We start from the raw sequence: 24,098 nt of genomic DNA on the forward strand, positions 1-24,098 counted from the left end.
AGAGCAAAGCTTGCACTGTTGACAAGGGAACTAAATGAAATAAATGCCCTCATAGGTGATAAGGAAAATCTTGAACAAGTACAGCAAATGGTGCTTCCAGCACCAATAATGTTACCTGAAAACCATGAGTGAATATCTATTGCTGATCACCATTATTGTGAGTTTGAAATAATTTATAGCCCTGCAGTCACTGTGCAACACCCACCATATTCTTCAGGTGACATTGACGTCTTGCATCACATTGCAATATGTTATGAGCTTGTACAGTAGATGTATTTCCGCCATAGCCTTAGCCATTTTCATCAAATGTCCTCCTATTATACCCATAGGGTATTATTATTATTATTATTATTATTATTATTATTAAAATTATACCCATAGGGTATAATAGGAGGGACTTTTAGGGTATAATAGGGCTTTATCATAGCTAAAATGTGGGGGCCAGCCCTCGCACGGCTTTAAAAGTTGTCAATAAAATCTTTAAATCAATTCTAAAATTTACTGGCAACTAATTAAGTACTGGGGGTGTTCACACCTCCTAGTGTTGGTCAGGAGTCTTGCTGCAGAATCTTCAACTAGTTGCAGGCGGCATATGGCTTTTTTGCTGAGTCCGGAATACAGGGCGTTAGTCTAGGCGTGAAGAAATGAATGCATGGATTACCTTTTCAAGATCTGTAAATGTTTCTCATCTGAAAAAAGCATGACTGTACAACCTTGGATATTTGGGCATCACAAGATAGGTTAGAATCGAACCACAGACCCAGATTTCGGTCTAAGTTGTTATGTTAGTGAAACTGATGTATGTCGTGCTTTTTGTTTTACTACATGGAGGACAAAATGAGGGTGAAGATGGCGCAGATTGCAGTATCATGGAGCTGGTGTTGTTCAGTATGTGAGCCTGAGTGTGGCTTAAGAGTCTCGCAGTATAGCACTTCTCAGCATTGGTGATTAGGTGATGTGCAGAGTGTCTTGTCTCGGCCTCCTAAAGCTGTCAGTACCGGAGAGGTAAATCACCACACTGTGGAGGCACTCAGCCAGCGGGGAAAGAGATTTGATGGAATTTTTATACTCTGATTATGTCCCCATCCCCCTTAATGCTTATTAAGGGGGATTAATCCGTATTCGTATTGGAGAAAGTGCTTATCTGGAAGAAGGAGGCGAGTGAGGCACAGCCTCACAGTCACGTCACTGTCTCCAGCAAACATTAAAGTCCCTCCACAGCAGCCAAGAATGTGCCTGAGCACAGATAGGGACTTCAGAGACCTCACTGCTGCGAAGATGCCTCTCCCCAGATACGCACTAATGCAAGTTGGTAGGGTTACAAAGGGATGTGGCTGTAGCTATGGGTGGATACAACTGTCAAAGCCCTATATTGCATTCAAATAAACATGCAAAGCAGAATCCAGGTTTCTATAAAACTATGATGGGAAATTCTCTTCCGGGCGCTCGTCGTCATGAAAGGGGGCAGGACTGCGATGCTCTATATAATACAGTGTTTTATTTTCTTTTGTATATAGGCTTTTTTAGGCATTGGTTTGGTTTGGTTTCCATGGACATGGTTAATTAACTATGCATTGTTCTATCATGCACTGGGACTCACATTCATTGTCCGACAATTTAAAACAGACAGTGATGAGAGTGTCTGCTTAATTAAGCTAACAAGAGGTGACACACATCAGTGGCCCCTAGAGACTACACATACTGTATGTCTTTCTTCTCAGCATTCCCACGTCAACCTTGGAAAACCCCTCGTCTTCTTCTGCCTGCATGTGTCTCTACCTAATGTGCAGACTGTGTTTGGCTTGTGCCCGGGCTTGTTTTGGAATCAACTTGAATGAGGAGTGGAGGAATGTTCAGACCTCCCTTTCTCTTTAATTTCCATCTGTGGAACAAATGAGACAAATTACTATCAGTTCTCTCCCTCAACCGGTACTTACTCTCATTTTTCCTTGGTATGTGGTGATTTCCAAAGTGCTCTGTCGACCCCCTGTATTTCCTATGAGCCATTGAAGTCGTACATGCTTAGATATTTGATGTCGTCTTGTCATCATGGTCGCTGAACAGAGATGAAATGACTTCTTTGCAGCCAGTGCTCACTTTGAGCTTTGGAGTTTTACTAGCCGCTGACAAAGACCGTGTTTGGGGGATTATTATCTATAGATCACTGTAATGGAACAGGCCACATACATACATGCCTGGTAGGGGAGCCCCTGCTAGCTGAGGGATCAGTAACTCACAGCCTCCACCCCGCAGAAATGGGGGTTCAACCTGATTAATGAGCGCTCTGCCTTTTCTAATCATTTTTGGCTGAGATTTAATCACAAATCAGATAGTACGTCAAGAGCAAAATAAGAGAGATGAAATGAGTTTTTGCTCTCATCAGGCATCCCGTCCTTGGGAGGAACATGATGTCGGATGATGTGTAATGCAAAGCAAGGCAATCTTGAACCCTCATCATTGCATCTTCTTTTTTTTAATTTTCGCGCAAGGGTATGGAAACAGAGGGCATCTGCATCCCTTAGTGCATCCATCAACCATCTAGCTGCATATAAGAGACAGGACACATGAACAGAGGAGTTGGTAGCTACGCACATACAAGGGCAAACCTGGGATAGCCATATTACTTCTTCTTATGGAAATAAACCCTTGTTCTAATCATAGTGTAATTTGCATCTGAAATCTTCATGTATTGCTTTTGTCTTTTTTCTTCCCTTCTCTGCATCTCTCTTTCTCTCTCTCTCTCTCTCTCTCTCTCTCTCTCTCTCTCTCTCTCTCTCTCTCTCTCTCTCTCTCTCTCGCTGCTTCATCTTCTCTGACCTCAGTGACATTCCAGAGAGTTGATGGCGGTCTGATGAGCAATGGAAGGTGAGTGTTCCACTAGTAACTCGCTATTTTAAATACAGCATAATTTCACACTCTGCCAAAGCACAACTTTAACCCATATAGGCCTGACCTCAAAATTTAAAAACAATCTTCTAAATCCTCCAGTTTTCTGAAATAAATATTTTCATGATTTTTCAAAAATAGAAGACATACAAGCTCGTAGCACGCCACTCGGTGGCGCGCTATGAGCTTGTAGATCTGCTATTTTTCAATAGCTAAACTATAACATAATGTTTAAAACACCAAAAGGGGTTCCTGCCTAAAAAGTAATCCGTATTCCTGATGATTCATCAGTATTCTACAGTATTATTCTATTAATACATGACTATTGTCACAGCTTGGTGTTGCTCAACACTGATTGTTTATTGTGCTATTGTTATTTCCTTTTAAGCCTATATAACCTAAACTTTTCACGTCATAACATACAGTATCTGAACTTGGCCTAAATCATGCCTTCGTTTATGCAGACGTGTTCAATTTTATTCTTACGCTGATAAGTGACTGATGGATTGATAGATCACCAATACATGCTTGTGTAGCTTGCATGCAAATCTGTCTACAAACATACATTTCTACCACGTCTCTGTTCATGCATCGACAGATGAACTCATAAATCTCTCTGGCAGAATTAACAGAAACAATTTAAGCAGAGAGGGCTTTTATTTTGTCATTTATCTTCCCCTGCCGGCTACAGGCAGCCCAGAAGCCCCCTGGAGTGATACATTTGCCTGTCACCTTGCGTGGGCGGCTGGGATCTGAGCACATGTAATAATGTAAAAATAATTACCCAGGGGAGAGGTGTGTGGAGGTACCCCTCTTGCACCCCCGTATAGCCTGCTCCATTTCCTCGCCTGTTACGGGAGGAGAAAGTGGCTACAAAGAAAAGGGCACATCTCAATGACACCGGTTACAGAGCCTTTGTGGGTATTCAGAGGTATTCAGGGGGTTCCCTGGAGAATCCAGGGCTTCTGTCTATCTAGTGCTTATCACACCTGACTAGGTAAAGCCTCCAGATCTCAAACGCTCCCATAGAGGCCCAGAGAAGTCTGACCCTATGTGCATCCCTGGGCTTTTGGGAATGTGTCTCTTTTCAGCAATTTGGCAGTTGTGTTTTTTACAGTATGTGTGTGTGTTTGTTTGTTTTCTGTTAGTGTTTATGTAGAAATAAATGAATAATGTATAGTGTGTCACACTGTGTGTGTGTGTGTGTGTGTGTGTGTGTGTGTGTGTGTGTGTGTGTGTGTGTGTGTGTGTGTGTGTGTGTGTGTGTGTGTGTGTGTGTGTGTGTGTGTGTGTGTGTGTGTGTGTGTGTGTGTGTATGTATATATATATTAGGGCGTTAAGCAACTAGTCGACTATTCAACTAGTCGACTATTCAACTAGTCGACTAGTAAATCCACTAGTCGACCTTGTTGGTACTAGTTGACTAGTTGATAAGAAAAAGAAGATTTTTGTAGGCCTCAAGATCAGCTAGAATGCTAGAGTATAGTCACCAATGTACACAGTTTTAAATGTACAATTATTTATATATTTTTCTTTTTTTTTACATAATAGGTAGTTAAACAACTAGTCGACTAGTAAAGTAGTCAACTAGTAAAAATCACTAGAAGTGAAAGCCCTAATATAGGTTATATATAGCGTTTCTTGCTCCTGTTGAGCTGCCAGCTCAGTTCTCAAAGAATTAGCCACGCCACTTGCCATGGATGGCTTTTCTCATCTACTTTCTGCTGTAGTGTTTTTCCTTCAATTTTCCACATAAGTGGTTCTGATTCTCACTCTGCTGAACGGGATTTGAAATGTCTGTACTTGTGGTGCTCTATATTTGTCATATCCTTAGTCAGCAGCAGTGTCTGCTACATTCTCACTGACATTAGAAAAGGTCGCAGTCTGTTTTTCTTAGCACTCTTGATCCGCAAGTAACTGGTGATATCACCATCCAGATGCTGCGGTTTCCCCATCCGCCCCCAGAGTGAAAACGAGCAGAGTATCACAGGAAAATGTGTTCATTTGTTACGTGCAATGTTTATTGCATTAATTAGACGATAGCAAATGAAGCCGCGTCTGTTCCCGGTTCCTCATTGGCTCCTGCCAAATTGCCCTGACTGAACAATTACACTTAATCGATCACAAAATAAATGATTCATGGAAGATGAATAGTCTGCAGATTGGTAGACCTGGACGGCTTGGCATTGGCTGCTCAATTGAAATTGATAAAAGCCGATAAGGGCCCATTCCTTATCCCCCTGCCAATAGGGAGATGGTAATTAGGAGGTAGTAATAACTTCCTATCTCGGCACTGATCAATATTTTAGCGAAGCCGGTTTTCTCCTATAGAGTAAGAGGTGGGCTGATCCCAGTGCAATGAACAGGTCTCACCAAGACTGTTGCTATGGAGATTCTTTTACATTCCAGTACGCGAAGGCTAAGTGACAGAATGTGAATGTATTCAATGTAATATACACACAGTACATGTTTACAGTATATTGTAATGTGCTTTTGGTGCAGGCTCCATTCACCAGCAGCCGTACAAACATGCTAGATTTATGAGGTTGTTTTGGGATTAATATCTCTCGGTTGTTTTTTCTTTTCTTTTTTTCAGTGCATAGCCTTGTGTCAGCCATCTTAGACAGTATTTCACATTTTCCTACCTATCACAACAGCCAACTCAAATGTCTGACAGGAAAATGGCTTCAAATCATATCTGCCAAGGTTGCCATCCATCCCTGGTTGGACAAGGGGAAAAAAAAGTTGGATGCCACCCCCTCACCCAAACGCACGCACGCACGCAGGCACCCACGCACGCGGCACGCATGCACGCATCGCACGCACGCACGCACGCATGCACAAGCAGCAGTCACCCATAAAACAAATCCCCCCAACAGAAATCACTCTTATTCTAATTATCCTTTCCTGGAATACTGCTGTGTGATAAATACAAGGACGATGCAGTCGTTCCCATTGTCGACTCCCTGTCTTCCAAATGGTCTTTCTCCGGTGGGCTGGCTGGCTGGGAGAAGAGGGGGGTGGGCGGGGTGTGTGTGTGGGGGGTGGGGGGTAGTAGCTGGAGCACGTGAGGAAAAGTGAGACTGGTAATGAGACAAAGGCACAGGCTTTTCCTGCAGACGGATGCCTCCATGGTGCAGTCTAGCTGCAGTCGACGAGAGGGACCAACGCCCTGCCTCTCTGTTGCTCTCCTTTGTCAACCGCTTGGAAACTCCAGGCTGACAGATGTTGAGCGCACGACAGGGAGGGAGGAGGCATGAAACGAGGAGGTGTGTGTGGAGAAAATAAAGGAAAATAGGGTTAGGGAAAGACGGGTTGGGAGGGAGAGAATGAGGGGGTGGGGGGTGGGGGGGTGCACGGCAGCCTGAAACAGACGGGGAGGGGAGGTGGGGGGTGGAGATGTATTACCCCATAAAAGTGCACGTGTCTGATGCACAGCCATCAATTTGAATGACTTGTCTCCCCCGAGGGCCTGTTTTGGCATTCAGAAACCATGGTGAGGGCTCTTACCTTGTCAGGGATGCAGTTCATTTGGACCCCACCCCCCTTCATTCCACAACCCCCACCGCCTCTGTAGAATACTGTAGCTCTTCTCATTAGAACCTGTAGCTAACGGAGAGACTGACTGCTGCCACACGCCAATAACACGTGCCCAACATGTCCTCGGGGGGGTCTCGCCTCTTCTACCCCGGTCTCCCCCGTCTCCCTCCAGGCCTGCATGTCACCCTGCTGGATACAAAAGCTCATCAGGCACCCCGGCGCTGCTAAGCGTCGCTCTCCGTGGCTTCCCCGAGATGCGTTGCGCACGCGTGCGTGTATCATTGGATCTGCTGCAGACTGTAGGTCACTGATGGCAGGGCGTGACGTGCTCCTGCAGAAAGTCAAAACTATCTGCTTCATCACACGCACACTTGTCTGTTTGTAACAGCCTGTGATTTGTCAGGGAGAGGAGGAGGAGGAAGGAACTATTGTCTGTTTGTAACAGCCTGTGATTTGTCAGGGAGAGGAGGAGGAGGAAGGAACTATTGTCTGTTTGTAACAGCCTGTGATTGGTCAGGGAGAGGAGGAGGAGGAAGGAGATCCTTGTGCAGAACAATGAGCCGTTCGGTTCCCCTGTTTTCTTCTTTTACTGTTGATGTGTTGAATCGGGGGGGCCTTTGTCCACCCAAAGACGGTTTCTTTTGTTTCCTCTGTGTACTTTTGGTCAGTCAATTAGCCGTCACACATGATTGAATTGAGAGTGAGCACATGTCAATCCATCTTGATGGCTAGTCAGTAGAAGCAAGAGGAGTACAGCGTATCAGTGAACTGACACATAAACAAAAGGTATTTAGCTCCCATATCACATTTCCATCTACCTCCATCTGTGTTCCTGGTGGAAACGAGCCTCAGACGTGATTGTACAGTAAAGCGGCCCTAATGGCCTCCCAGCAGTCACCCATGACAGGTTAAAGTCTTAATGGACACTTTTTATGGCCTCCCATCCCCTCAGGAGGGGCACAACACCTGTTAAATGGAGACGTCCTCTCATATGCAGGCATCCCACAAGTGGGCCAAGGGATCTGTGGGAGGGAGGGGGTTGATGAGGCCAGGAGATAGGGATCTGTGGGAGGGAGGGGGTTGAGGCCAGGAGATAGGGATCTGTGGGAGGGAGGGGGTTGAGGCCAGGAGATAGGGATCTGTGGGAGGGAGGGGGTTTGAGGCCAGGAGATAGGGATCTGTGGGAGGGAGGGAGGGGGTTGAGGCCAGGAGATAGGGATCTGTGGGAGGGAGGGGGTTGAGGCCAGGAGATAGGGATCTGTGGGAGGGAGGGGGTTGAGGCCGGGAGATTTTGACGTCTCATCAAATAAGATTTAGACTGTCTGGACATCACTACAAGGGGCTGATGGGAAAACACAGCAGAGTGCATGGGATATTAATGAACGATGTAGCGTATGCATGCGGGTGTATACATGAGCTTGTGCACACGTTGGACTGCATGTGGCTCAGGCAAATGCATGCATAAATGTCTCTACAGTGTGTATTTGCATTAGTGAGAGAATCTGACAAAGGCACAGCAGGGGAACAGGAGAGATAAATAGATGTTTTTGCCTGAATTAATTCTACAGTAACTTGTGGGGTGACAAATACCCATATTCCATAATGTTTCTTACATTTTACCACCTTTTTCAGTTAGCACCAGAATAATCGCACGCACGCACACACACACACGCGCGCACGCACGCACGCACGCACACATTTTACACACATGGCAAAGATTTGATGTCTTTACTTTGATTTCATACTGATTGCTGTCACATTCTTATTTATTAGTCATCAGCAGAGTGAGGGAACAAGGAACATCGCTGTAATCCAGGAAGCAGAAAGTGTTACATGTGACTGCTTTTAATTTGACCAGAAACTCTGGGCTTTTGTTTCATCTAGTCTTCTGTTTCTCCCCAGTCGCCCTGGCCTGCTGAATGCCAGTGACCCAGGATACCCCTGGTTAGCTGACTCCTGGCCCGCCACCAGCCTACCAGTTAACGGTGGCTCCGGGGGACCCAACGACCTCAGCAACTTTGGCCGCGGAGGTGAGTGAACGTCCACCCTGTGCCCTCCAAGGTACGGAGCAGGGGAGAGGCCATATCAGATAAAAGGATGTTGATAGGATCTTCCAGGCTCTCTGTTCTGTCTCAGTACAACAATACAATGGTTTCTACAGTATGTATGTCATGTCCCACACAGCCTGCAGAAATAAGTACACGAAAGCATATTGCCTGCATGTGTGACTTGGGATATACATTTCTAGAATATATCACTTCAGAGGACAACCAGAGCGTTAGCAGCAGCAGGGCGTCCACTGTCACCAAGCTGAGTAATGGTAAACTGTCCAGCCTGGTGTCACAGCCCATACCTCAGAGGAACAGAATCTGAAGCGAGAGATGGGCAGAGTGTGTGTGGGGGTGTGTGTGAAAAGATGGTCTTGGGCAGCCAGTCGTGAAGGACATGCGCAGCTTGACTGGCGCAGATGTGGATGCTTCCACCACGGCTGTACATCATCCCCCCTTCACTGGGCATGCAAACCACAGGCTCTCTCTCTCTCTCTCCTCTCCCTCTCTCTCTCTCTCCTGGACACGCAAAATAGCTGCATCCCTTATTAATATGAATAATATCTATTGAGAACAATAAATGGAAGGAAAAGGGGCACCAAGGTTGGAAGTCCGAAGGGTTCTAAAAAATCAATAACTGGGATTAGTTGAATAATGAATATTATGCCAAGAGACAAGCTAACGTCAAAGTGTTGAGCTGCAGCCTGGACTGCCTCGTTACTCAGAGAACTGCACCTGTGACCCATGGGGTCGCTCTGACCTAATGCCTTGTCTCAGACAGTTCAGTCCTGTCCTCTTAAACTGCCATGAGGTCTAGTCCTTTGTTTTGCTCTTATTAAAATCTTCTGTCGATCTTTAATTAGAAGCCCAAGAAAGGCTTATTCTTACACTCCACCCTCCCCACTCCTTTCTAGATCTCCCTAGTGGCCAGGGGGACAAATCGGGTACCATGCTGTCTGACGGGGCCATCTACAGCAGCATCGACTTCACCACTAAAGCCAACTACAACAGCCCAGGCCAGACATCCCAAGCCACCCCCTATGCCACCTCCCAGATCCTCCACTCCAGCAGCATCCATGAGCTGGCCGTGGACCTGCCCGAGGCCCAGTGGAAGGCCTCTCTTCAGGCCAAGCAGGAGATGGCCAACCTGGGCTACGCTCTACCTGACAAGAACTCCTGCAACAACAGTAAGAAAGAGAGATAATATTAATGTTTGCACCAGTGGTGGTGTCTTCATGTGGGTAATTTGTTTCTGTACAGTGTTTACAAGTATGCGACGATCAAGTGCAAACTCTTGACACCACTTTCACCACCACGTTAAGTGACACAACCGAATGACGTCGTACCTTATTCACACTGGTGCATGTGCATTCCAGTTTACTGTGATGAGACACAGTTTTCAGTTTAAGCACACGCCTATTTGTTGTCTGCAATCTTTCGAACCCCAGGTTGTGTCTGAAAGAGTATTCTTTTCCCCGCACTGGATATACTGTTTTCATAACACAACCGTGCTGCTCCAGGAAATTAACTGATTTTGAGTGTTTACTTTTGGAGGTTGAGTAAACACATTGAGGTTTTGAATATGGCTGAATATGGCTACTGGTCCAGTTGTACCTAAAAAAATTGCAAATGTAACCAATTGTACCATTTGCACACTCAGAGACAAAAATGGATAAATTATTTACCACTTGATGGTTACCATAACCAATGCATCTTCATATTGAACAAATGCACCATGCATGGACTCCCTATGAATTGATTACTTTATTTTGTGTTTTTGACATAGAATTAAAGAATTGTCCATTTTAACTGGACTAATATTTAAGAAAAGTATGCAAATTAATTACCAGGGATTTGATTATTTTAAACCTTGTGTGGGTTTTTTATACTTTATACGATTAATGAGTGAGCCAATTCCGATGTTTTAATCTAATACATATTTATGATCTAATTTTCCAACTGAGTGATAGATTAATTAGACTGTAGCTTTAACATAGTCCTTTACCTTTAACATAATGTAATACATTTGAATAGAAAAAATCCCTTTCTAATGCTTACTGGCATAATTTGAAGAAGTAAGATAATATACGATTATGTTAACTATACTGACTCAAATCATTTAGAACCGGATGCACAGACCACATTGATTGAAATACTTATTTCCTTATTTTACCTCCATCTCGACATTTATATTAACCAAATAATAAAATAACAGAATTGTAGAATTCTCCCATAATACTGACATGCCCAAAATAGAGATGCCAGGGATAAAGTGGTTATTGGTTAAAGTACAACAAACATTGTACATCTTTCACATAATAAACACAATAAACATTATGAAATAAACATTAACACATAAACATTATGAATACATGGCCAAGTTCAATAACTGTATCAATGGGAAAGAGATGAGTCTTGGTGACGACAGGAACCTTAGATGGTCTACTGCTTGCTTGCTGCTCTAACTGCATGTCTGCATGTGCTTGTGCTAACCGCCAGTCACCTGATGCCACTGACATTTTTGCCCTTTAACCCTCCACTGTAGCACTCCTTTTCATTCCCGACTACCGATTGGCCGAAGGATTATCTAATAGAATCCCACACAACCAATCACAAGATTTCAGCACCACCAGCTCTCACAACAGCTCTGAGCGAAGTGGCAGCCTCTCAGGTTGGTTTACAGCTGCCAAACACTCTGGGGGGCGCTTCGGGGGGCTCTGACGTTTTTTCTTTATGACCAACTGACTTCTTAATTACTTTATTGATTGGTTATTTGCATGTGCAAACCTGATATGTACAGGGGTTTTATATTAACACTTCCCTCACCAATATCGCTTCGCTCACGCTGCTCCGACTAGCTACAATGATGTGTATTGTTCAACAGCAGACTCTACCTGTATGTACTGTTAGTCGGAGTGAATTGTTTGTTTCAAATGTCCAGTCCATGGTATGATATGGTGGGTGTGTGAGCCCATTAAAAAAGAAAGGATTTCACCCGAGTGTTACTGTGATGTGATCATAGAAGATGGCTCCAGGCTCCAGTGCTTGGCTTACTGCTGTTACTGCTGGGCCTTGTAAAGGCTTTATCTGTCCATGACCATGAGTGTATGAGCAGACGGGCATGGGGGCAGAGGGACTCCTTCAGACAGGGTGGACTAAACATGTGTGCACGCACGCACACACACACACACACACACACACACACACACACACGCACACACACGCACACACACGCACACACACACACACACACACACACACACACACACACACACACACACACACACACACACACACACACACACACACACACACACACACACACACACACACCATCGGAGACGCTTGGCTGGGTATAGTGGGGAAAATACCTCCCATTTCCCCTCTTCTCCTAATGGTGGCCGGCTACACTAAAACCCATGTTCAGAGAATTACAATGTCATTTATAGGACACAGACACAGCTCTCTGCCTTCCTCCCCTCCTCTCTCGTCTTTAATCTAGTTACAACCCACTGCTTTAAATGGTCTCTAATTCAATGCACTGGGACACAGAGGCCCGGAGATGGAATGCCTTGCAGCCTGATTATTTTCATTCGCTCCGGGCAGGTTTGTGAAGGGCCTGACATTGTGGATTCTGGAATCTTATTTCCTCAGACTGAAGGAATTATTATTTCAAAGAAAAGAAAAGAGAGACCTTTCTGGGGTGTAAAGAATATATACTATTAACCATGGGTGACAGTTAATGGTTATTTATTTGTATTTTGTGTTGTTTAGCAGAGAAAGGGACACCATTAGCTTACATTTTTATTTGATTTGTATGCCTTGAGATATTTTCACATAGAGGTACTAGACCGGTGCCCGGCTGTAGAGCCGATGGAACGATGGAAGTTGGAGATCCATGTCCCACCCGATGCAATACCCGTTGTACCTGTGTCAGAGTACCCGTTCCACCCATCTGTCTGTGTCCCTTTTATGTCCATATATGGAGATTTCTGTATCTGTCTCTCTGTGTCCCTTTATTCCTATATGGAGTTCTGTGTCAGGCATGCCCAAATATGGAGTGTTGGAATATGGAATATAGGCCTGCTCCATATATGGACCATATCTGCCCTGTCTAGAGCCCGGGCAGAGGCCTTTTGTGGCGGTGAGGAGTACAGGCAGTAGAAATAGCAATAATCATAAATGTAATAGTGTAAGATATTATAACCAGTAAGACGCCCTGAGGGCGAGAAGCAAGTTTGCGCTGTCTGGGAATGCCCATATATGGATTTGTTTTGTTTTTGTTTTTTTTATATATTTTGTAAGACGTTTTCGGTCCGGGTACGGCATAAAATGTGTGCTAATTAGTAAGGCCAGGCGGGACCTCGGGCCAACCCAGTTAGGGCCCAGGTAGGGACGGTAAACATAGAAAAAGTATGCACACATAGCCACCATGCTGGAAATGTATTAAAAAGAAGCCAACGTTTTGACGAGGCGTGACTGACTGACATAAAGGTTTTCATAGTAAACTGCGAACTATGGTCGCAATAATATAATATGGTATAACAATGATGTCAGATAATATATAGTGGTATAAGAATGTTAAGATACAATACAGTGTAGTCAGTGGTATAATATGGCATCAGTCCATGGTCGTGCTCTGTGAAGAGGCCTGATCCACGGTCACACTCTTGATAGGCTCTGTGAAGGCTCTGTGAAGAGGCCTTTATTATTATGAGATATTCTATTGTAATGCCATGTACCAGAATTAGGTCAAGAGTATGGTTGAAAATGTGCGTAGGTTTATCTACACACGGAGAAAAAATTAATTCAACTAGACCTTACCCGTTTTGAATAATATTCATATATTATATGATATATATATATATTTATAATATGAACACCAAATGATGTACAGTGTGGGTAATGCGATGTTATAGATCACATTACTGATTGGGAGGGAATTGTCCTGTCTTGCGATAGCGCACGTAGGCTACGCTATCGCAAACATAGCAGATTTATCCCCCAAAAAGCATGTTTTTTCAATAAACATTGTAAAATTCCGCATTTGCGGCGCCCCCTATGGATGAAAATGGAATTGCTTTGGGCTCTCCGTTGATTAAACCACCCTCGATGTGAATGAAATTTCAGTTTTACAAGTTTTTGTAACCACTAACTTTGGACGCCGATTACAGCCGAACGATACCGACTATAAGAAAAGTCAAAATGGCGGAAAATCTATCCTGACGCATATGGGGAGATGTGTCATGAGCCAAGGAATCCAGGGAACGTGAAATTTAGATTTTACGACCTACGGTTCAGTAGTTATAAGGAGAAATGTAAAGTGGGCTGTTATAGTGCCACCGTGAGGCCGACTGATGTAAAAAGCTTGGCTATAGGCTAGGCGGTAAAATGCTGCCATGCTAACTGAAATCTCTGTTTCTTTTCCTGAAAAACGGCGATGTTCACGGCTAACTAAAGCATCGTGGCCTCACGGTTATAATATTAGCGTTTCGGGTGACTTATATAGAGATCTCATCATCTCGGCTATCATTAGCCCAGCCGATTTTGCTTCCGGTCATGAATATTGGGGTCTTCAAAATAAGATATATCCTGGAAGGGACTACAGATTGAAACAATTCTGGCAGTAAATAATCTCTCAAGAACAAATTCTGAGCAGAGGGTGCTGTTATTCCTTTTTTGCCAATGGGTTCCCAGATTGGGCACTTGCAAAATCCTCACGGCCCACTAGTGGACCCCGGTCCACAGGTCATGAGAACCAGTGCTTTACGGTATGAGGAAGAGGCACATGAGTAGAGGGCATTTGAATCACCATAAACTGAGCTTTAATTCTGACTCCAGCTAGCTCAGTGTTCTGAAGAGAGAACATCCAGTGCATTGTGTTCCCCCCCCCCCCTCTCTGTGTGTGTGTGTGTGTGTGTGTGTGTGTGTGTGTGTGTGTGTGTGTGTGTGTGTGTGTGTGTGTGTGTGTGTGTGTGTGTGTGTGTGTGTGTGTGTGTGTGTGTGTGTGTGTGTGTGTGTGTGTGTGTGTGTGTGTGTGTGTGTGTGTCTCTGTGTCTCTGTGTCTCTCTCTCTCTGTATCTCTCTCTCTGTCTCTTTCTCTCCCTAACACATCTCTAAGGAGATGGAGGGAATAATGAATGTCAGGTCTGGGGGAAAGGAGAGAAGGATGAAAAGGAACAGAAATAGAGCAGCTTTCATGACAGCATGGATCTCCACTGGGGATGTGTTGCTCATTAAAATGTATCTTAGGAGAGGAGACGAATTTTGGAACTAAGAATACACCCCTCTTTCCAGCCCCCCAACACATGCACTTGTCTTTGGCCCTCTAACAAGCTGCATGGTCCATGGTTCTTTAAGTTGATAAACAATTCAGGTTGTCATCTTACTGCACCTGCCAACTACTCATAATTTAAAATATTCTTAATATAAAGCACAAAACTAAACGGCATGGGTGACAGTTGACAGTAACCTACTGTATAATCCACACCCATGTATACACTAATTTCATAATCTTAGCTATTATGAGAAATTCCTTTTGGTCAGCAAATTGGACACCCTATTTGCAATTATTCTCCCACTGCTAAAGCTATATCTGGCGGAGTCCTTCTGGAGTCTCCATTCTGTGGGTTCCGCTCTTCAGCACTGACGCACCCAATAAAAACAAAGCTCGAGGCCGCGCGGCCCTGCAGTTATAGGATGGGAGCGCCCAGACCTGAGGTACAGTGTATAAATACCCAGCTCCACGTCTATATTTAGTATTAGCTCCCCTTTGAAAAGAGGCCTGGTTCTGTCCGAGGAGATGGGTTCGCTGTGTAATTCCCGTGTAGCTCCTAGCCACAGTTTTCCCCTCTGTACTTTTCATATTTGGGGTGAGCTGCAGTCATTCCAGTGCCAAACCATCTTTCCCTGGAAGAGACTCATTTTCAATATTGATGGCTGTTCTAGTGTGGAGGGACTTGGGGGTAGGGGAGGGGATTGAACAATCACGCCAGCTCACCAGTTATTGGTAAAAGTCGAGCGTCGCCCAGAGGTGCGATTAGGAAACCCAATTACTTTCAGACTATAGTTATACTGTCTCTTGCCTTGGGCTTACAGTTGTTTCTTTTATTACTTCCATTCTTTATCAATCTTAATCTGACACCTTTATCAGCTCCTCGCGTTCATGCACGAGTATTGTGATGCAGTCAGTATTGGAGATTTTCTTTTCATTGTCCAAAAAGTACAGTACATTATTTTATTTATTTTTAATAGATTGGTGTAGAGCAGCTGTGGTGCGTGCACGCCTTGTGGTGCGCGAGCGCCTTCTAGGGGGTGCGCGACATGAAAAGGCTAATGGTGGTGCTATGGTTTTATTATAAATATATTAACATATTATGACAATATATGGCAAGTATATGCAGAACATAGCCTATGTATGTTGCATATATATGCCATATTCAGGTTCATATATGTGCATGTATATGTGGATAAATAGGAAATGTATGTCTCTATGTCTCTAATGCAATTTATATTTGCATGTGTGGGGGGTGCGTCAGCTGGTCAGGAGGTAACAGGGGGTGCATGGCCAAAAAGGTTTGGGAACCGCTGGTGTAGAGGTACACATTTGACTGTGTATTTCAGAATTAATATTACACATTACCTCTTCATTGGCTGCTATCAGTGATATGGAGTTAATTTATAGCCATGGTAAAGTCGAGTCAGTTTAGTGGATTACATGATGTTACTGTACATAGCACAGGGTTATTTGATCTGGGCATTTCTCTGTGGAGAAGTGATTAGAGGCCCTTGGCAGTAAGGGTTGACCAACCGATGACAGATACAAATGTACATACTGTAACAGAGGCTCCTAACGAAAGCTGTCATTGGTCTCTGTGGCCGCCGGGTGACGTTGAATTACTGTATTTTCGGGATTGAGATATAAGGTGTTTTCTAGGGAAGGAACTGCAGTTTACCACACAAGGAATTCATAAAAAGGAGTTCGCTCCGACCGTGTACAGCAGGGGTCCCCAAACTTCCCATGCCAAGGACCCCCAAATAGCCATAGCCTCTATCGCGAAATGGGTAGATGGGTAAATAAATAGCTGATCTACAGTACAAGGTCTTATGACTATTTTTGATATTTTCTAAGAAGATTTTTGGACACTAATGACATGCTCAATACAGGGACGGAGGGGGGTTGTGAGGTTGAGGGGGCTTTCTGATGTAATAATATAAATGAAAGTGTAATAGACTATCAGTGAATTCTATTAGGGCCACAGTGACACTACACAAGCCATTCCTGATCATGCTGTGGTGTGAAGTCAAGTGAGATATAGCGTGATATAACGTGTGGAAAGGGCACACTGAGGGATGGGTGGAGCATAAAGGTCTGTTTTAGTGCCATTTTCTCTCGTTTCTATGGAGATTTGAAGCTTTTTAGCCAATCAATCAATCACTGTTCATGCTTTTCATCCGGTGGCCTTGAGGTTCTCTGTGACAGGCGGGAGCCCATTGAAATGGTGTGTATGGAATTGTCTCTGCCTTTCTATGGGCACGCAGAATTGCACATAACATGGATGCGTTTTGGCTTCATACTCACATTAAATATATTTTGAGTTTGGAATATCCAACGTAATTTGGAGATGGTTTCTATTTCACAAAGCACTCCCTGGTTATATATTCAGATTCAGAACAGATTTTATGTTTTACAATAAAAATATCATCGAATCATTGTCTAAACCTTCATCTTCCTATTAATTTTCCCTCTAAGGTGGAAAGGGGGGGAAGACGAAGAAGAAGACCAAGGCTAGTGCCAAACCTACCAAGGCCAATGGCTCCAACTGGGCAAACGTTCCCCTGCCCCCTCCACCTATTCACCCTCTCCCTGGCACTGAGATGGACCACTACCCCATCGACCACCATGAAGGAGGGTACGTAAGCAAACCTCACCACTAACATCGCATGACGGCATCACTCATCGTAAATGACGACAAACGAGCAAAGACCACATTTGCTTTGAAAATAAGTTGTTTTTGGCAAGCAGCATATTTTGATACTAGGTCAGGTGTATTTTGTCTTACAGTGAGTATAGTACTAGGGAAGCTAATTGCGATGATAGCTGTCAATTACTACACATTCCCACAAGCCTGTACTTTGCAGTTTTTTCTGTAGTTTTCTCTGTAGATACATCTGGAGAAAACTATAAATGTTAGATGGATTACATGAATTGCTTCAGATTAATGTCATTTCCCACCCTGGAAAAATGTGATTATTAACAGTAATACTTATATTATTCCGAACAGAGACAAAGGCCACAAACAATGGGCAGTTTATCCACAAGGATCACCACCTGGGACAAAGTTAAACCGTGTTTTACATCACCGCTTCTCAAGGTCAGGTCCATATGGGGCCCACCAGGGGGTCCAAATGGACCCTTATTGTTCTGGAACTACACTTGAGAGTGTAAATTTGGGTTCCTAAAGATAAGCAACGCTTCCATTTGTGCCCTCACTGAGTTACAGACCATAAGCAGTCCATTTGGACCCCTGGTGGTCCCCGGACCAGACTTTGAGAAACAGTGTTCTAAAGTGTGTGTCTCTGGACTAGTATTGTACAGTAGGTGTGATAGTGTGTGTCTCTGGACTAGTATTGTAGGTGTGATAGTGTGTGTCTCTGGACTAGTATTGTAGGTGTGATAGTGTGTGTCTCTGGACTAGTATTGTAGGTGTGATAGTGTGTGTCTCTGGACTAGTATTGTACAGTAGGTGTGATAGTGTGTGTCTGGACTAGTATTGTAGGTGTGATAGTGTGTGTGTCTGGACTAGTATTGTAGGTGTGATAGTGTGTGTGTCTGGACTAGTATTGTAGGTGTGATAGTGTGTGTGTCTGGACTAGTATTGTACAGTAGGTGTGATAGTGTGTGTCTGGACTAGTATTGTAGGTGTGATAGTGTGTGTGTCTGGACTAGTATTGTAGGTGTGATAGTGTGTGTGTCTAGACTAGTATTGTAGGTGTGATAGTGTGTGTGTCTGGACTAGTATTGTAGGTGTGATAGTGTGTGTCTCTGGACTAGTATTGTAGGTGTGATAGTGTGTGTGTCTGGACTAGTATTGTAGGTGTGATAGTGTGTGTGTCTGGACTAGTATTGTAGGTGTGATAGTGTGTGTCTCTGGACTAGTACAGTAGGTGTGATAGTGTGTGTCTCTGGACTAGTATTGTAGGTGTGATAGTGTGTGTCTCTGGACTAGTATTGTAGGTGTGATAGTGTGTGTCTCTGGACTAGTACAGTAGGTATGATAGTGTGTCTCTGGACTAGTACTGTAGATATTGCTCTCAGTCATAATTTCAATCTGGGAGGGTCATCTGCTTTAATGGTCTATCGGGAAAATGTGTGTCCACCACACTATAAATCTAAGACTGCTTTTAATGGCAGCAGTTATCCGGCAACAGTTATATCCTATGGAGTGTGCACGGACAAATTCCTTTTAATGAACATTCGTTTTTATTAGCAGTATTATTTCAGGATGTATAAGCACACAGTTATGGGAGATTAAAGCCAGAGCAGCTCCACAATTCCCCATCTGCACCGTAAAAAAATATTCTTTAAAAGGTTTGACAAGGTCACAGTCACAGAGCTACATGGTTCACGGTTGGTTTAGCATGTATGATTTCCACTTAGACATCCTCTTATCTTTGGTGTCATAGGGCATGCCCACGTATCCCTTCATCATATATTTTCCTACAGTAGATATGTCATGACCAGAGTTTTAATTGATGGATATTATTAACAAATTACAAAAAGTATAATTACACAAGCAATGCTATAATCAATCCATAATCAGGACATACAAGATAATTCAATACAAATCATCATCAATACCAGGATCAATAAAAGGTGTATTTGACAGAAAACAGGGTACGGGTAATTGTTGTAGTAACCTCTCCACACATCCTACCCTAGGTATGAAAGTGACGGCTGGGGCCCTCCCATGCCTGTGCAGACGTACCTTCACCAGGGCATGGAGGATGAGTTGGAGGAGGAAGAAGAGAGGGTTCCCACTCCACCCATTCGCGGGGTGGCCTCTTCCCCAGCAGCAGGGTCCTTTGGCCAGCAGTCCACAGCCACCCTCACCCCCTCGCCCCGCGACGAGATGCAGCCCATGCTCCAGTCACATCTGGATGAGATGCAGCCCATGCTCCAGTCACATCTGGATGAGCTGAGCAGAGCATACCAGATGGACATGGCAAAGACATGGTAGAGTAACACCCGCTGAATGTTATTTAGCGTAACCACAAAAATGTTCTGAGTTATTTCAAAAGTAGCCGATAAACTAAAAATTTAAATTAAAAACACCTTCAATATTTTATTTCTTTTTGTAAATAAAGAATCTTTCACTCATTAGGAACTGCTCCTGTCGCAAATTGATGATGTCCATATGGTCTAGCCCTATGGAATGTATATGGAATGCATATGCTAATCCAAAAACATAAATATCTTGACATCTATGGACCCATGCAACCACTTGGATGGCTGTATTTTACTCACCAAGAGATTGCCGTCCATGTTTATGACCACCCACCTGACACACACGCACGCACGCACACACACACACGCACGCACGCACGCGCACACACACACGCACACACACACACACACACACACACACACACACACACACACACACACACACACACACACACACACACACACACACACACACACACACAAAACCTCGTGTGGCACATTCCGTTGTTGTGGTGCTCATGTAAGTCAGAGGGAGGCCATGCTTCAATCTGTCCGCAATGCAGAGAGAATGTGAGACTGGCATCCATTCATGCTGGAAGGCTAAAGGACAGTGTTGTAAGTAAGGACTTACCCAGTAATGACTATGTTGGTTAGAGAGCATCTCTGGCAACAGAGAGACACGGTAATTACAACCAAATTCTGTTGCAGACCACGTCAATGACATGGCACTACTCAAACAAACACGCTGTCAGTGGTGTGGGCTGTCTATGAGCCTGACGGCCTCGTGTCGACAGCCTCAGAGAGCATGTCTTTGTACTGTGTACAGCTGCAATTAGTGGGTCATTGTGTTAACATGCAAGCCACAGCACCATAGAATGAGACGAATTGTCCAAATGTATTCAGAGCATAAGGCTGTGAAAGCATCGGGCTGTAAAGTTAACTTTGATGGTTCCACCTCCATCTCGGATCTGCCTCTTTATGTCATCCTGTCATATTTTTTTCCAACACTTTACATTGCTGCATTTTCAGAGTGTCTCTCTCTCTCTCTCTCTCTCTCCAGGCACCTGCAGGTGGGGGCCCTCCCTCCCCAGGCCCCGGCCCCTCCCGTGGGGTATGTGTCTAGCACACTGGTGTCTGACCTGGAGACTGATCTCGCTGATGAGGAGGAGGAGGAGGAAGAAGAGGAGGAGGAGGAGGATGAAGGCTACGGGGCCAGGCATCCCCGTGGTATCGAGCACACACCAGGCTCCAGCATGGACAACCTGGACAGCTCGTTAACAGGTGAGCTGGCCTATGCAGTCGCAGGCTTGCAACTGTCGCGTCCATCCGAGTGAGACACACACACTTTATCTTTGCCCACTGACCCTGTGTTTTCCGTGCTGGGCAGGTTGTGTTGTTGTTGTTCCGTGCTCTTGTTGTGTCTCCGTGAATGTTGTGTGGCTGCGGCATGCACCATGGTCTATGACTCATCGAACTGAACTGTGCACGAAATGTGCACTCACAACTTGTTACCAGCTCAAATATATATAATGATATCACTTTTGCCTTAAGACGTTTCCAATTGTTCACATTAATTAGTACACGTGTACTGTAGTACAGCAAAAAGTATTTGTCACGCACACACACACACACACACACACACACACACACACACACACACACACACACACACACACACACACACACACACACACACACACACACACACACACACAGTACATAGTTTGTGTTTGTGTTTCTGAATTGATTACCGGTAACTGCCATAATGAGTGCTGAAATATGGTGAAATGCTATGATGAGTTGAACTGTGTGCTGTATGTATCCTTATCCATTCGTAATGTCTCGTAAACAACTGTTCCTCACAACGTGTGCTTTATGAGCCTATTGTATGCAAATTGTAAACGAATATGCTACTGAATTTACTTCAATCCTGTACTTTTGGCTCGCTCTGGCAAATTATAATTAAAATCATACCTAAAAAGAGATAAGAAAGTCCATGAATTTTAAACAGGAGAGTAAGAGGGAAATTAAGAGGAAGGAGAGAGATACAGGTACAGAGGTACAGGCAATAGAGTGACGGTGATTTAACTCCACACCAGTGCCACGGCCATATCTTCCCTGGGAGATTTGAAATAAATTTAACGTCCAGCATCCCATTCCAGACTGGAGGCACGATTTCCATTTTTACAACTCACTGAAAGCTTTTACAGCCGTCTGTCGGAGGGACACATGAAGGGCATGACATTGGAACAGGAGAGACAGCACAGGCTAGGTCTTTAAAGGGCCATACCGGTGGTCTGACATGTTTAGCCCATACAACTTGCCATATACTTTACATTACTGTTGGCCCTTTGGAAAATCCAACACATGCCTCCATTTCTTAGATTTGGAAATAATGACCAGGTTTTGCTATTTTCTGAAGTGAAATGTTCTGCAGAGACTATTTTCATCTAGCGTTTTGAAACAATCTTTCCCTTTAACAACTCATTCACTGCCAGCGTTTCTAGAACAGTCTACCCACAATGCCAGCGATTTTGAGCATTTTTACTAATCTTTCAAGATCCACAGAATATCTCAAATCAAAGACCAGAGTCTTACATCGGGGAATAAAAGTTTGTCACCGCAATGTTATTGTCAGTTAAATATAGATTATTTCCCTCAGAAATACACAAAAACACAAAAAAGGAGTCATATTGTCATATGGTCATATTTTAAAAACAATCCTTGCTAGCCCTCTAGGGGAAAAGTGTGCAGTGCCAGAGAAATGCGTGATAAACCAAACAAGAAGGGCGTAGGAGGAGCAACATCGTCTGGCGGCAGCATCAGCATTACTGTAGTTTAGCCTGTTTTCATGTTTTATAAGGTCCTAAAACTCCTAGTTTGAGCAGAAAAACAAATAAGCGTGCGCGTGGACGTGTGCACGTCGGATCCGTATGTAGGCTGTTTAACATGCGAGTAATTTATATATAAATATATATATATATATACTTTTTATTTACTGGATTAAATGAAATTAATGTAAAACGAGGTCCCACGTTTTTGGCAAAGACTGTTCACACCTGTGATGCTAAAAACATGTATACACGTCTTCTCTAATCAAACTGGGATGTGCCTTGGACGTGTGCCACGTGTATACACGTCTTTTAGTCTTTTTTAATTACTGTATATAAAACGGGATCACTGTAATTTTTTGACAGCTCTCGTTGCTAGGCAACACCTTGTGCAGCGCTCATGGACATGCTATGCGCTGCATGCGCACAGCCGTTCACTTGCTTGTTTACGGGGCGACAAATGTTCATATCTCTAAATCTACGGTGCTCTCCATGGTTTTGATCAGAACACAGATGTTCTGTCCTAATTTCTGACTTAACCAAGCATCTCGTTTGGAGTATTAACGCTTCTGGAGAGAGAGATCAAACTTGACAGCGTGAGGTAGTAATGGAACTTTACACCTCCCTGTTTTGGGGGGAAATGGAAATGGCTTTTCAGAGTAAAATCTGCCCATCTACTTTATTCTGAAGAACTCTGGCAGCAAGTGTTAATTTGACCCTGTGGGTCGAGGCTTCCCTCCCCATCCCCTCCCATTTTTCTCAGAGATATAGATCATATAACACCTTAAAAAACAAGAAAGCAGAGAAAATGAAATATTAGATTGTACCGCCTGGATTCATTTTAGATTACGTTATTTCTCTTCTTTGGAAGTCCTAGGATCACCAGGGGTATTTTAAATAACATGGATGGTATGGCTATTGTATGTTGACAGAGAGAGACTATCCTGCTACCCTAATAGACAGGGGTACATGAGCACCTGGCCGTTCATTCGTGCTCTATCTCCGACCAAGCCACACTTCCACCACACATCTCTCTATGCAAAATAAAACCTGCACACTCCCACAAAAGACATAGACTACATTGCATTCGCCAAAAATGTCTTCTTTACTGTTTAAATATTACTTTTCTGAAACACGCTATTCTTGCTCAACCTCAACAGCCTACGTCAGAATCGTCATGTTGGCGTCTACTACGCCAACTACGTTCACTTAATGGGGCCAGTCCTTCACAGTGACACACGCGTTAGATCAACCACGCGACCGGGATGGTTTCTACCCCTCAATGTCGTGCCTACTCTACACTGCCATCCCAAGTCCCCTCCCCCTTTCACTGCTCCTGTGTGTGACCTGTGAACTACTCTCTGACTGCACTGTGGCTTGATTTATATGTGCGAGGTTGAAATGTAATGCACATAAATTAATTATAGGTCCAGCAAGCAAATCATGATTGTCTGTTTGTGCTCAATAGGTCACCATCACATTCCGATTTTAGGTGTTGTGTTTTCTATGACATTTATTTGGGCCAGTAGTTTCATATCTATCCTTTTTCCGACCAACACAGAACAT

At 44.0% G+C, this 24,098-nt stretch overlaps 1 protein-coding gene across 7 annotated transcripts in view; it reads left to right on the forward strand.

Annotated features, from left to right (window-relative positions):
• The window catches only part of robo2 (roundabout, axon guidance receptor, homolog 2), a 199,310-nt gene that overhangs the window by 161,294 nt on the left and 13,918 nt on the right, over positions 1-24,098 (forward strand). For 5 of the 7 annotated variants that reach the window (XM_080772314.1, XM_080772316.1, XM_080772320.1 and 2 more), the window contains 7 exons: positions 2,823-2,865; positions 8,329-8,456; positions 9,389-9,661; positions 11,020-11,145; positions 17,227-17,386; positions 19,417-19,710; positions 20,762-20,982. In XM_080772314.1, the coding sequence (XP_080628440.1) occupies positions 2,823-2,865; positions 8,329-8,456; positions 9,389-9,661; positions 11,020-11,145; positions 17,227-17,386; positions 19,417-19,710; positions 20,762-20,982 (1,245 nt within the window). The remainder of the gene's footprint in view (positions 1-2,822; positions 2,866-8,328; positions 8,457-9,388; positions 9,662-11,019; positions 11,146-17,226; positions 17,387-19,416; positions 19,711-20,761; positions 20,983-24,098) is intronic. The other 2 variants (XM_080772318.1, XM_080772319.1) reach the window with 1 other exon arrangement.

The sequence above is a fragment of the Protomyctophum bolini genome (genome assembly GCF_963924005.1).
Source record: "Protomyctophum bolini genome assembly, chromosome: 9".
Taxonomy (NCBI): domain Eukaryota; kingdom Metazoa; phylum Chordata; class Actinopteri; order Myctophiformes; family Myctophidae; genus Protomyctophum; species Protomyctophum bolini.